This window comes from Castor canadensis, chromosome 6, assembly GCF_047511655.1.
Source record: "Castor canadensis chromosome 6, mCasCan1.hap1v2, whole genome shotgun sequence".
Classification (NCBI taxonomy): Eukaryota; Metazoa; Chordata; class Mammalia; order Rodentia; family Castoridae; genus Castor; species Castor canadensis.
In genome coordinates this window covers 123,776,091-123,789,365 of record NC_133391.1, presented here as the reverse complement: position 1 = coordinate 123,789,365, position 13,275 = coordinate 123,776,091, and the positions used below count along the sequence as shown (strand labels likewise).

The 13,275-nt window shown below is 32.3% G+C and overlaps 1 protein-coding gene across 3 annotated transcripts in view; it reads right to left on the bottom strand.

Moving 5' to 3' along the window:
* Positions 1 to 4,058: 4,058 nt before the first annotated feature.
* Cenpk (centromere protein K) overlaps positions 4,059 to 13,275 on the bottom strand; it is a 35,910-nt gene continuing 26,693 nt past the window's right edge. The window contains exons 3-8 of one of the 3 annotated variants that reach the window (XM_074077404.1): positions 11,449 to 11,475; positions 10,791 to 10,873; positions 10,595 to 10,693; positions 10,170 to 10,296; positions 8,254 to 8,307; positions 4,059 to 5,117 (exon numbers count right to left, since the gene is read on the bottom strand). In XM_074077404.1, coding sequence (XP_073933505.1) covers positions 4,959 to 5,117; positions 8,254 to 8,307; positions 10,170 to 10,296; positions 10,595 to 10,693; positions 10,791 to 10,873; positions 11,449 to 11,475 — 549 coding nt within the window. In that variant the 3' untranslated portion in view covers positions 4,059 to 4,958. The remainder of the gene's footprint in view (positions 5,118 to 8,253; positions 8,308 to 10,169; positions 10,297 to 10,594; positions 10,694 to 10,790; positions 10,874 to 11,448; positions 11,476 to 13,275) is intronic. The other 2 variants (XM_074077403.1, XM_020165936.2) reach the window with 2 other exon arrangements.

Sequence of the window (13,275 nt, the reverse complement as noted above, 5' to 3'; positions counted from 1 at the left end):
TCCTAGGGACATAGCTGTTGGAAATTTCTTCATGTATTTATTAGCCATTTGTACTTCTTCCTTTGAGAGCTATCTATTCATTTGCCCATTTGTTAATTGGATTGTTTGAACTTTTTGGTGTCTAATTTCTAGGTCTTTATACATTCTGTGTATTAATCCATTATATGATGAATAGCTGTCAAAATGTTACCCATTCTGTGGGTTGGCTCTTGATTCTGGTAACTGATTCCATGAATATGCAGAAGCCTTTTAATTTGATGCAATCCCATTTGTCCATTCTTGCTCTTATTTTCTGAGCAATTACAGTCCTATTCAGAAAGGCATGTTTTGTGCACTGGTTGCTCATGCCTGTAATCTTAGCCACTCAGGAAGCAGAGATCAGGAGGATCATGGTTCGAAACCAGCCACAAGATCCTCTCTCCAAAAAACTCATCACAAAAATGGCTAGCAGAGTGGCTCAAGGTGTAGGCCCCGAGTGCAAATCCCAATACCACCAAAAAAAAAAGGCATATTTTGCTTTAAGAATTTCAAAGTTTCAGGTATTAAGTTCTTTGATCCATTTTGAATTAATTTTTATAAAAGGTCAGAAATAGGAGTCTAGTTTCAGTTCCCTGCATGTGGATATCCAGTTTTCCCCAGCACTATTTGTTGAATAAGTTGTCTTTTCTCTAACATGTTTTGGTGTTATTTGTTGAAAAGCAAATGGTTGTAGTTGCATGGACTTATATATGGACCTTGTATTGTATTCCGTTGGTCTACATGTCTGTTTTGTGCCTTACCATGTTGTTTTTGTTACTGTGGTGTTAATTTGAAGGAATTGTAATACCTCCAATATTGCTTTTTGCTCAGGAAAGTTTTGGCTACTCAGGATGTTTGCTGCTTCCATTTGAATTTTATGATAGATTTTTTTCTATTTGTGTGAAAAAGTAACATCAGAATTTTGATGGCGATTGCACTGAATCTATAGATTGCTTTTGGTATGATAGACACTTATTACAATATTAACTCTGCTGATCCACAAACATGGGAAGTCTTTTTTATCTTCTAGTGCCTTCAGTTTCTTTCTTGAATGTTTCATAGTTTTCAGTCTAAACATCTTTCACCTCCTTAGGTTAATTCCTAGGTATGCAATTTTTTTTTAGACTATGAGGAATGAGATTGCTTTACTGATTTCTTTCTCAGACTGTTTTTCCTTGGTATACATAAACTTACTGATTTTCAATTTTTGTATCCTGCTATTTTGCCAAGTGTTTAGCAATCTAAGAAGTTTGGTTGTTGTTGTTCATGAAGTATTTAGAATCTTTTAAGTATAGGATCATATCATCTGCAAATAGGGATAATTTAAATTCTTCTTTTCTATTTGTATTTTCCTTTCTCTTGCCTTCAAGCATTTTAATGAATAAAAGTGGAATGGACACCCTTCTCTCATTTCTGACTACAGAGGATATGAGTTCAGTTTTCCCACTTAGTATGATGGTGTCTGTAGAACTGTCATATATAGCCTTTATTATGTTGAGGCATGCTCCTTCTATTCCTAGTTTCCTCAGGGATTTTCTCATGAAGGGATAAAAATGTCACAGTTCTACAGCTACTGAGATGATCATAGATTTTTAGCCTTTATTCTATTTATGTGCTTTTATTACTTACTGATTTGCATATGTTCAACCACTCTTACATCCCTGCAGTGAAACAAAATTGACTTGATGTATGATCTTTTTAATGTATTGATGAATTTGGTTTACAAGTATTTTATGGACAATTTTGCGTCTATGTTCATCAAGGCAATTAGTCTATAATTTTTTGTTGTTGTGTCCCTATCAGCTTCATATGAGCTTTATAGAATGAGTTTGTTATCATTCCCTCCCTTTCTGTTTTATGGAACAGTTTGAGGAGTATTGGTGTTAGTTCTTTAAAGGTCTGATAGAACTCAGCAATGAATCCATCTGAACCTGGCTTTTTCTTGATTGGGAAAAATCTTTATTGCTGCTTCAATTTCATTGTAGACCAGTTTAGGTGATTTACATCTTCTGGTCAATTTTGGTAGGTCATATGCATCTAGAAATTTATACATTTCTTTTAAATGTTCTACTTTATTAGAATACAAGTTTTAAGTATTCCCTAAAGAGCCTCTAAATTTCAGTGGGTGTTCCCTTCCTCATCTGTATTTTTTTTTAAATCTTCTCCCTCTTTCTTTTGGTTTATTTGGTCAACGGCTTTTCAATCTCGTTTATCTTTTCAAAGAACAAATTTTTGATTGATTCTTTGTACTCCATTTTAGTCTCCATTTCATTTATTTCTGCCCTGATCTTTATTACTTCTTTCCATCTACTGATTTGGGGTTTGCTTGGTTTTTTTAAATCCTCGGGGTACACTGTGAAGTTATTTGAAATCTTTGTGATTTTTTAATGTAAGCACTTGTAGCCATAAAATTTCTGTTTGGCACTTGCCTTTGCTGTGTTTGAAAGGTAAGGATAAGCTGCATTTTCAATTTTATTTTATTCTAGGAATTTTTAAATTTCCCCCCTTATTTCCTCAACAACCCAGTGATCATTCAAAAGTGAATTAATTCAGTCTCCATGTTTTAATATTTTCTGTACTTTCTCTTGTTTTTGAATTCTAGTTTATTCCATGTGGCTAGATAAAAAATGGGAAGCAATTTCAATTTCTTGCAGTTTTAAAGACTTGCATTATGCTGTAAAACATTGTCTTTTTTGGAGTAACTTCCTTGGGCTTCAGACATGGATGAAAATTAAGGAAAAAGCCAAAATGCCCCACTACTGATAGATTAAGAAAATGTGGTATTTATATTCAATGGAATTTTATTCAGCCACAAACAATAATGAAATTTTGTTGTTTGCAGGTAAATGGATGGAAATGGAAAACATCATCTTAAGTGAAGTTAGCTAGGTTCAGAAGGCCAAAAGCTTGCACGTGTTCTCTCATTCCTATGTGGAATATAGTCTAATACAAACACAGCAATATTATGAAAAACAGGTCATGCTAAAGGAAGGTCACAAATGAGAGGGGAAGGGTAAAAGAAGAAAGTTAAGAAGGTGAATATGGTTGATGTATACTCTATACAAGAATGAATATAGTTTTTAAACCTGTTGAAACCACCATAAGAAGGGGACTAAGGTAAAAAGAAGAAAAACAGAGGAAAAGAACCAATTCAGGTTATAATACATATATACGTGGAAATTTAACAAGGAAATTCTCTGTGGCTATCTTAAACAAAAATGTCATTTTTCTTATCATTTACAAATATCGGCGAACAGGAGGGCAGAACAGGTCCTGCCTGGGGCAGGGAGGGGTTGGTACCAGTGAGAGAGAAGAGGTGGGAGGGAGAATATGATACAAATACTGTGTACACATGTATATAAGTGGAAAACTGATACCTGTTGAAACTATTCCAGGAGTGAGGGGAGGGAGTGGAAAAAAGAAAATGGTGGAGGGGGATGAATCCAAGTAAGAAATATTTGATATATAGTAAGAACTTTTATTAATGCCACAATAAACCCTCACTCAGCACAATAAAAAAAATATTACTACCTACCTCAAGGTCAATTAAGAAGCTTTCTTATGCTTTTCTGTAAAAAAGATGTATAATGTATTTTCCCACTTACATCTTTAGTCTACATAGAAATGATTTTCACATATGTTTTGAGATAAGATTAAATACATATTCATCCAAGTGGGGGGAGAAAAAATCAAAACCAAATTCAAGACCAGCTGTGGATACATAATGGGCTCCTATCTCAATCATCATCATCATCATCATCATCATCATCATCAACAAAGTACGTGTGTTTTCTGCACAGGGACATGGTATACTTATTTGGTAAAGAAGAATCTTGGGATAATATACAGTAGAAAGCATTTTCAACAACAAAGCACACAGTATTCCTTAAAAAAAAAAAAACTAATGATACTGAGTAAGTTTAGAATTTTCTAGCTTAGCTTATACATAATTGTGAATGAGTCATATACTATCTTAATTTATCTACATGTGAAAGTCTTGTCTATAAAAATATGCCACAGCACCAATAACTAGAGATTTTTAGAAAAAATTTTATTTACAAAAAAATTTACAAATTGTCATGAACACAATTTTACTGGTAATAATTAGCAGAATCAAAAGCAGATTAATATGTATGTTACTTGCTATATTATACACATTAAAATAGTTTTAACGCTATAGGTATACCCATTAGCTTTTCATATTTCAGTTTTTAACACATCTAGAAATGGCCAATGTACATGAAACACATTTGCTAAGTGTTTTAAAATTATGCCAATTCCTTTATCGAATATTACTTCAATTTCAAAACTATTCCTAAGGTTGAAGTGTCACTTAGTGGTAAAGTGCTTACTTAGCATGAATGAGGCCCTGGGTTTGATTCCTACCACTAAAAAAACAAAACAAAAATTCCAAATTGAATGATTTTTCCTTATAAATTCTAAATATAAAAGTATTAAAATAGAACTCAACATGCATAAGATACTCCTATATATTTAAAAAGAAAAACATTAGCAATAGCATAAATTCACAAAGAATCTTCAAAAGAATATGGAGTAAAGTAAGGTATATTAAATATAAGCCTAAATATTTCTTGTATTTTTGTACATACAGTTAAAAACACCAAAGCACTGAATGAATAAGAAAGGAACATTTTAAAAATGACTTGTTGGAAGTGTCACTTAGGGATAAAAGGAAGATGGATTTGCTTGGTTTGGTAGCAGCCTGCACTGCAGAGAGAGAAGGATAGGAAATTGGAGGCTAGCCTGGCTACATAATGAGACCCTGTCTTAAAAAAAAAAAAAAAAAAAAGAGACAAAAAAACAGAAAGAGAAAGGAAGATGGACTATTACTTTGGTTGCAAATAATATTCTTTATTAAAGAGTCTCAAGTTTATCCTTGGATGACAAGATTTTTCACTGTGTGAAGAGAGACTGTCCTTTTACTGATGAAAGGCTTCTAATCTTATTCGGGTTGGATCTTCTGGATGTCTCAAGGCAATTCCATTACGCAGCAGCAGCTCAATATAAGGTGGCCAAAAGGAATCACTAATTTTGACATATGGATCATGTGGAACATCAAACATTCTATTTATAAGAATCTAGGAAAAAAATATCATTCAAAGTATACTTTACTTGAAAAAAAGTCTATGACCTAACAATAGTTTTCCACCAAAAATGTTAGCCTCTTTTCTCCTTAAACAACTGTGTAAAGCATAACTTTTATGTACTAACTTAAATAACAGATTTGATTTTTAAGACTTCAGAGATTAGTGAATTGAAAAAGTTTTAAAATGAATTTCTCTGTATTGCAACTTTTGAAAAACATTTCCTAAGACCTGGCTATAAAGCATTTATAATTCTTCTATTTTGTTTAGTATTAATAATTTTTCAAAGATAAAAGGCTAAGAAACTTAAATGTTAAAATTCGTAGTTCAGTGATAGAACACTTGGCCTAGCATGCACAGGACCCTAGGTTTGATCCCAAGAAATCTTTGGATCCTTTAATTTAAAAAAAAATAAAATTCAACTACATACACATAAAATTCAAAAGAAAATTATCAAGAGTATCTTACTATTAGAGGGAGGGAGGAGAAGAAATCACCAGTTTCACCCCTCAAAATAACTATCCATTTTATAAATCTTTAGAACAGTCAACTTTATCATCATTTTCTTCAACTTCATCCTCAATACCCTTGATTCTTTTTCATCAAGGATGGTAAGGCTGACAACCATATCTGGTTTTGAGTATTTGCATTAATTCTATAAGGCAGTGTGTTCCGAGCTGCATTCCACATGGAAGTGGTCTCCATTATTATGTTCTAAGGGCTTGAAAATCAGGGTTTTGTGGACACGAGCATGTTCAGGGAAGGCAGTTAATAAGATCTGAGAATCACCTGTTTTTCCCATATCCACTGGAATTAGAAAAGTTATAATTTTTGAGTAATGTTTTATAAAATATAGTGAAAAATGCTAAATGTAGATTACTGTTTTGCCTCTTTATTAGCACCAGTTCCTTCACAAATTATAAAAGCAGAACTTAGAAGGATTAAAGTATTCCTCAGGGGCACATAATTAATTGGTGGGAGACTAAGGATTAGGCTCTATTTCTGGATTGCCAGGCCAAAGCTTTAATTAAAAGATGCTATCATTTTAAGGAACACAGAAAAGGCATAATTTACATAAATACAAACTGCTATAAAAGTGAATAAAATTACTCTGTCAAGCACTACTTTCAGTGATACTTCTCAAAATGAAAATGTTAACCAGCAATTGACTTTACCCATGTCAAGCGCCACAACCTAGAGAAAAGAGCTTGTAACCCATTTCTTCTAGGTATAGACTGGCATAGTGGAACATGCCTATAATCTCAGCTGGGGGCAGGTATGAGGATTGCTGCTCTGAAAAACTAAAAACAAAGGGACTTGGGCATGGCTCAAAAGGCATAGCACTTGCTAAGCAAGCATAAAGTCCTGAGTTCTATCACCAGTACCACATACACAAAAAAAAAAAAAAAAAAAACAGAGAGAAAGAATGAATTCCTATTTTATAACACTTGCTTATTTAAAAGCTTGTCTAAATTGGTGGTATAACTCTTTCTTAGTACAATGAGGCCCTGGGTTCCATCCCCACCACTACAAAAATAAATAAGTAAATAAAATAAAAGCATTCTTATTTAATTAATCAAAATTCTAGAAGACATGGAAGTGGGGTGGGTACAAGGAAAAGGGGAATGAGTGTGTATATGGTAGATTTATCTTGTTTCCATATATGAAAACAGAAGAATGAAATTTGTTGGAATTGTTCTAAGAAGGGGAAAGGGGGGAAGAGGGAGAATGGCGGAAAGGGTAACTCCAACTAAAACATATTTTAAACACATATGTAAGTACCACAGTGTATCCCCCTATATAACTATTATATGCTAATAAAACCATAAAAAATTCTAGAAAACAGTAGAAAATTAAATAATAAAAATTCAAATTTAAAAATGAATATGTATATTGAACTTTATTTTTTACTAAATTGCAGTTTAAGAATTGGGTCACTTTTATCATTGATGAGGTTTCAGATGCATGCTCAGTTTCCTAAGTTTTACATTACATCACACAGCACACTATTCAAAAATTATACACATACACATCACAGTTAATATTTCTCAATATTTGTCACCTGACGTGACTATTTTTATTAAAACAAATTAAGACAAGTTATAAAAACAAGTTGTACAGTTTCAGTATAAACTGGAGAAGCTAGAAATACGCTAACATACTCTAATCACAAATTCAATAAATATTTGAATTTTGCCTTTATAAAGCAATAGTATTCTTTATCAAGAAAGCTATCTTTTAAAAATTTTTTTCCAGTACTGGGGCTTGAACTCAGGGCTTTCACCTTGAGCCACTTCACCAGCCCTTTTTGTGATGGTTATTTTCGAGGTAAGGTCCCATGAGCTATTTGCCCAGGCTGGCTTTGAACCATGATCCTATTGATCTCTGCCTCCTGAGTAGCTAGAATTACAGGTGTGAGCCACCAGCACCCAGCTAGAAAGCTATCCTTTATTCACCAATGTTAAAAAGGTGCACTAACTAATAAATACCTTATCTTCATAGACTTTTATTTCCTCTCTGCCCAATTTGCCATGGATTATCACATTAATACTATTTAAATATATTAAGAAATATGTTTAATAATCTGGAGGATGTTCAAATACATTTTAAAATGTCAAAGACATTTATTTGTAAAACAAATGACAAACAGAAAAGGTTGAAATTACTCAATTTTTATATGATGACAAAGAGACTGATGTTATTTACAGAAAATTTCGCACTAATTTCTCCAACTTTTTGGAAAGTATCTTTAAGATCACTTATATATTTTAGGTAGAGTACAGAGCTGTCAACTAAAATTCCATCAATGTAACAGCATGAGGTTTTACTATGCAAATACTAAACATCAAAAATTTTGTTAATAGTATCTAACTCCAATAAACCTTGGAATGTGTAAGGGTTGGACTTTAACTTTATATTCTTTAAATGACAATATTCTTCCCACACTGCTAATATAGAAGACAGATACTAATTTTGTAGTAAAGATAAATTATTGTAAATGTATTTAATATCAACATATACCCTAAGAATTGAAGCAGTGTGTTTTTACTTTTAAGCCTGAGAACAACTATTCATAAGTGACTAAGTAAGAGGTAGCTCTGAGACAAAAAACAATATGTCAAACACTTACCATTATCATTTCATGCAGGGTTATCAGCTGTACAGTTGACTGTTGAATGTTTTTCTTTGAGAAAAATGTGAATAACAATTAGCATTGGCAGAATACTGAACTAAAAGATTTTTTAAATTAGTATTTCTTAGTTGCAATGGTACAAGGTAACTAAAATCAACCTCATAATCAGGTGATATGAAAAAAATTCTGAGGGACTGGGGGTGTGGCTCAAGTGGTAGGTCATCTGCCTAGCAACCAAGGCCCGGTGTTCAAACTCGAGAATTGCCAAAAAACAAACAAAAAGTACAAATCTGTAAGGATACGACCATATTATACTAGATTTATAAAAGAGCAATTGAAAAACCTCCACAACAGTGAAAACTTTCATAACTGTTATAAGACACAATTCAAATTACCCATAAACATGTAATATATTATATTATGAATACTGCATATAAAAGAAAGCATAATATTTGAACCCCTCACTAAATATTCTTCAAAAAAAAAAAAAAGACCTTCTAGACTACATTTACAAAGTTTCAGGCAAGAAATTTGCTCCTAAGGGAGCCCAGTTCACCTTTCCACAGCTCTTGACATTTCCTAATGTTAACTCATCACATTATTCTTTTTTCCTTGGAATAACAAAAAAAATAACTCATTCAAATTCTACTCAAGTTCATCAGATATTGGAAGATGGCTATTATAAGACCCAAGTATTCTCCCTATTAGTCACTACTAGGTCTTTCAATTCTTTTTCACAAGACATAGATGAGACCATTTAAAATCATGATTGTTTTCTGCACATACTGTAATCTGTCTTTTTTTTTAATCTAGTCTCTCACAGTGGTTTTATATCATCTGAAAATGTGATAACTTTGTATTCTATGTCTTTATCCATAGTACTGTCTAAAATATCTAATATGTCAAAACTCTAAAGGAAACTACTAAAAACCTTCTTCCAATAATTCTAAGAAGGATTGAGTTCAGATGTTCAATTAAGTACAAAAAAATTAATTGCAAAGTCACCCATTTCCTGATACCAAAGATTACTATGAAGTGTTTATAAAGTCTTATGGAAATATAAATATATAAAAGGAAATAATAAAGTGACACTACCAAAAATAAATGTGATTCCTGAGTAAAGATATTAGACTAAAGCTGGATATCAAAATTTCCTAATATCTTGCTAATTGAAAAGGAATAGCAAAAATGAGCATGATTTATGAGGGGTAAAGGCAACATAATTATAAAACAGATTAACAAATAAGCAAAGCACATATTAAAATATAAAGTTTGAGATAATCCAAGAAAATACAAATAAAAAATATTAAGAAAAATGAAGCAGATAAGAAACAAATGTTTCAACATTAATAAACAATAGACATAAAAAGAAACTTTTCATGAAATGTGAACTAAATTTGTTCAGAGAAAATTGATATTGAATGAACAGCATTATGACATATCCTTGTTAAATTACTGAAGTTCAAACAACTTTTCAGCTCTATAACCACAAACGGCAAATAGCAACTGGATGGCCGCAGAGTTCCGTATCACACATTCCATCTTAGAAGACACTGAACAACACCTCTCTAATCTTGAGATTTAACAAAAATGTTCTCTAGACATTGAATATAAAAGCAACCTAAGTAATTTTTAAAAATCAAAGAATAAAACACTTGGCTGGGTGTGGTGGCATATTAATCCCAGCACTTTAGAGGATGAAGTTCAAGAGTTTGAGGTCATGTGAGCTATATAGTGAGTTCCAGACCCAATAAGGAAAGGAAAAAGGAAAAGGACAAGGAAAGGAAAGAAAGGAAGAAAGAAATTCTTGAACAAATTATTTGCCAACAAAATAAAACAAAAAACAAACAAATGAAGTAATGGATTAAAATTAAGAATTCAAAAGCAATGATAAAAGCTAATATTAAACTTACCTGTTTCTTTTTAACATTGCCATCAGGCAGAGGAAAATGGTCTTCTAGAAACTCACCCAAAGAAACCAAGAGTTTCTCCTTAAATTCTTGTACACTAAGTATTTTAGCTTTCAGCTCATTAAAGATTCTAATAGATGAAAAGAAAAGTAAAGCATTTTAAAATACATGCACATGTTCCTGGTTATTCATAAAGTTTATCTTTGTAGAAGCTTCATTTGCTTAAACCAAATAACTAGCTTTATGAAAGTAATATTCTGTAATGAAACCAATGATTCTACAATGTAAGGTCATCAATAAAAGGTTATGTAACAAATAGTTGGTAAGTCAGGGCAAGGCTCATGATTCCTGATAAAATCTGCTCTTATTTCATGTACCATTAAAAAAAATAATTTCTGCTACTTTAAAAATCTAGAACACAAAATTACCTTGATTCAGAAAATGTAACAACCTGGTTTTTCAATTCACTATGTAGTACATTAAGAGATTCCAGTATTTGTTGCTGTTCATCCAACCACTGTTGCTCTCTTTAAATATGGAAAAACAAAGCAAATCACCAAATAGAACTCAAAATGCCAATTCAACACGTATCACTGATTAATAGTAATTACAAAATAAATATACCTTGATAAGTCTTTCTTTGACTTTTCATTCTTTGACTGAATAGTAGATAGTACCATTTCAAGATCATGTCTCAATTTTTGAAACTAGAACAAAATAATTCAAATTAATCACTTAGTTTTTAATGCTGTAAATAGTTTTGTTTCTGTATGATAGTGAAATTTATATATTGGTCCAGGATACGTCAATTCAGAAGCAAACAGTAAAAATGCCAAGCAGGAAATAATTAAAAAGGTAAATATGCAAATGCTATGAGAATTTTTGTGATACTCCCCAATTAAATTAAAAAATATAAGGAGCTTTCAGCTACATATTTTAATTTCAAACTGAAATTAAATTAGTGTTGTTTTCAGTAATCCAGTAGATTAGGTTGCTTTTCTAGGGTAATACACACAAATTGACACAAAGGAATACTATTCATTCAGTATTCATTCAACCAATCACTCAGTAAATATTTATTGATTACACATTGACCACTAGGCATTGTTGACAAAGGCAGGGATGCAAGGTTGAAGAAAACAAAGAAGGGAAACCAAACAATATATAACTACCACCAGTGGTAAATGCCATGAAAAAATTAAAAAAAGAATGAAGTAAGATTAAAGACACAGGAGCAAAGGACAACTGTTTTGGGGAGGATGATGTACAGTTTGGTACTAACCATGACTTCAGGCATCCACTGGTAGTTCTGCAACATATCCCCATAAGGGAATATTACTGTAAACAATTTTTTTAAAAAAGGTGCAAAGGAAACGCAAAGAAGAAAACAGTATTTCAACAATTAGTGTTGGAATAATTAGTATCCATGTGATAAAAGAACCCTTTATCAATAACGCTTATCAAATATAAAAATAATATAAAATGGATCATGGGCCTAACATGAAACCTTGAACGCTAGAACTTATAACAAAAAGCACACTAGAAATCTTTGAGACTCTGAGTTGGGAAGTATTTCTTAGATTTGAGCAAAAATCTTAATAGAAAATGTCATAAAACAGAGTTAATCAAATTATGAACTTATGTTCTCTAAAAAACAATGTTAAGAGACAAAAAGACAAGTTTTAAAAAAGGGTTAGTTAACTCAGAGTTCAATTCCTAGTACCACAACGAGGAAAACAGAAAACAAACAAAAAGGTTAACTCAGTAAACCTAAGGTTTGAAAACCTTGTACATTACCAAGAAAAGCCTGTCTACAGGACTGTCATTGGTCAGCTCCTAGAAGATGAGCTATGCAATCTTCTGCCTGATAAGTGTTTTTGCATACTGAAGCCTTGGCCACACAGTCCCAGTTTAACTGGAGAGTTTTTTCTATCTATGTGAGTTGTGGTGAGTGCAGTTTTATATGCAGGCCTACAGTCTAAAAAATTTAGATCAGTCATATAAGCATTGCATGGACAAGGCTCAGGTGAACTTTCCTTGTTGGCAACACATTACAGAATTGTTGCACATAGTTGTAGAGAAAACTAACACATTGGGTAATTCCACTGTAAAAGAACTATGTACTTACCTAAGTGCCTTTGTTCTTTAATCATTTTAATCTGTGTCCTCTCGCTTTAATGACCCACAACCAAGAGTGTAACAGTTCTTCTGAGACCTGTGAGCCTTACGTATAAAGCACTGAGCCTGGCAGTAGTCTTAGAGAAATCCCTAACCCAACTGTTATCACAGGTAGGATTTGCAACGATAACTTGTGAACTGAAACATGTTGAATATGTTTTTTGGGAAAAGGATGATAGGGATAGGACAACATCAGGATGTTAATTCCTGATGGTGACAAATGGTATGAGACAACAACTGAACTGTGATGAGTTATGGGAAGTAGAAATTATCAATGAAATTGAGAAATGATAAAACCAACTTCCGTAGGAATCACTGGATACATAAGAAATGTAAAGTAATGTGAAGCAAGCTAAATATAAGATCCCTTTGCCATTTTTATACACAATATCTAAAATGGAAGTAGTGTTAGGATAACTGCTGGCACTGTACCATGTGGATTATAGCCAGGCTAACCCGTAGTTACCAAGGGATGCTACCAAAGTGGGAAATTACACTGGATCATTATTGCCATGGGTCATTTTTAACTCATCATGTGGGAAATGTAATGAACTTTTTCAATGTAGACATAATTATCTTTTATTGTGGAAAAATGTTCATATCATTCATTTTATTATTTCTTCCCTTCCATCTTTTAGTTTTTTGGGACTTATAATGGTCACATTTCAAAATTATTTTTCTTTGTTCTATTTTTCTAGTTTTCCTTTTTGCTTTTCCCACCTGAACTATCCTTTAGAAGACTTTTATGACTAAATTTACAAACCTTTTGTGTATTTCAGCTATTGTGTTTTTGTTTGTAAGGGGCTATTTCCTGTTCTGTGTTCCTTTTAAAAAATAACAGCTTTACTGAGAGACAATTCATGTAACATAAAATTTAGTCAGTTACAGTGTACAAGTCCAGTTTTTATACTCAAAATTGTGCAAAGATCAC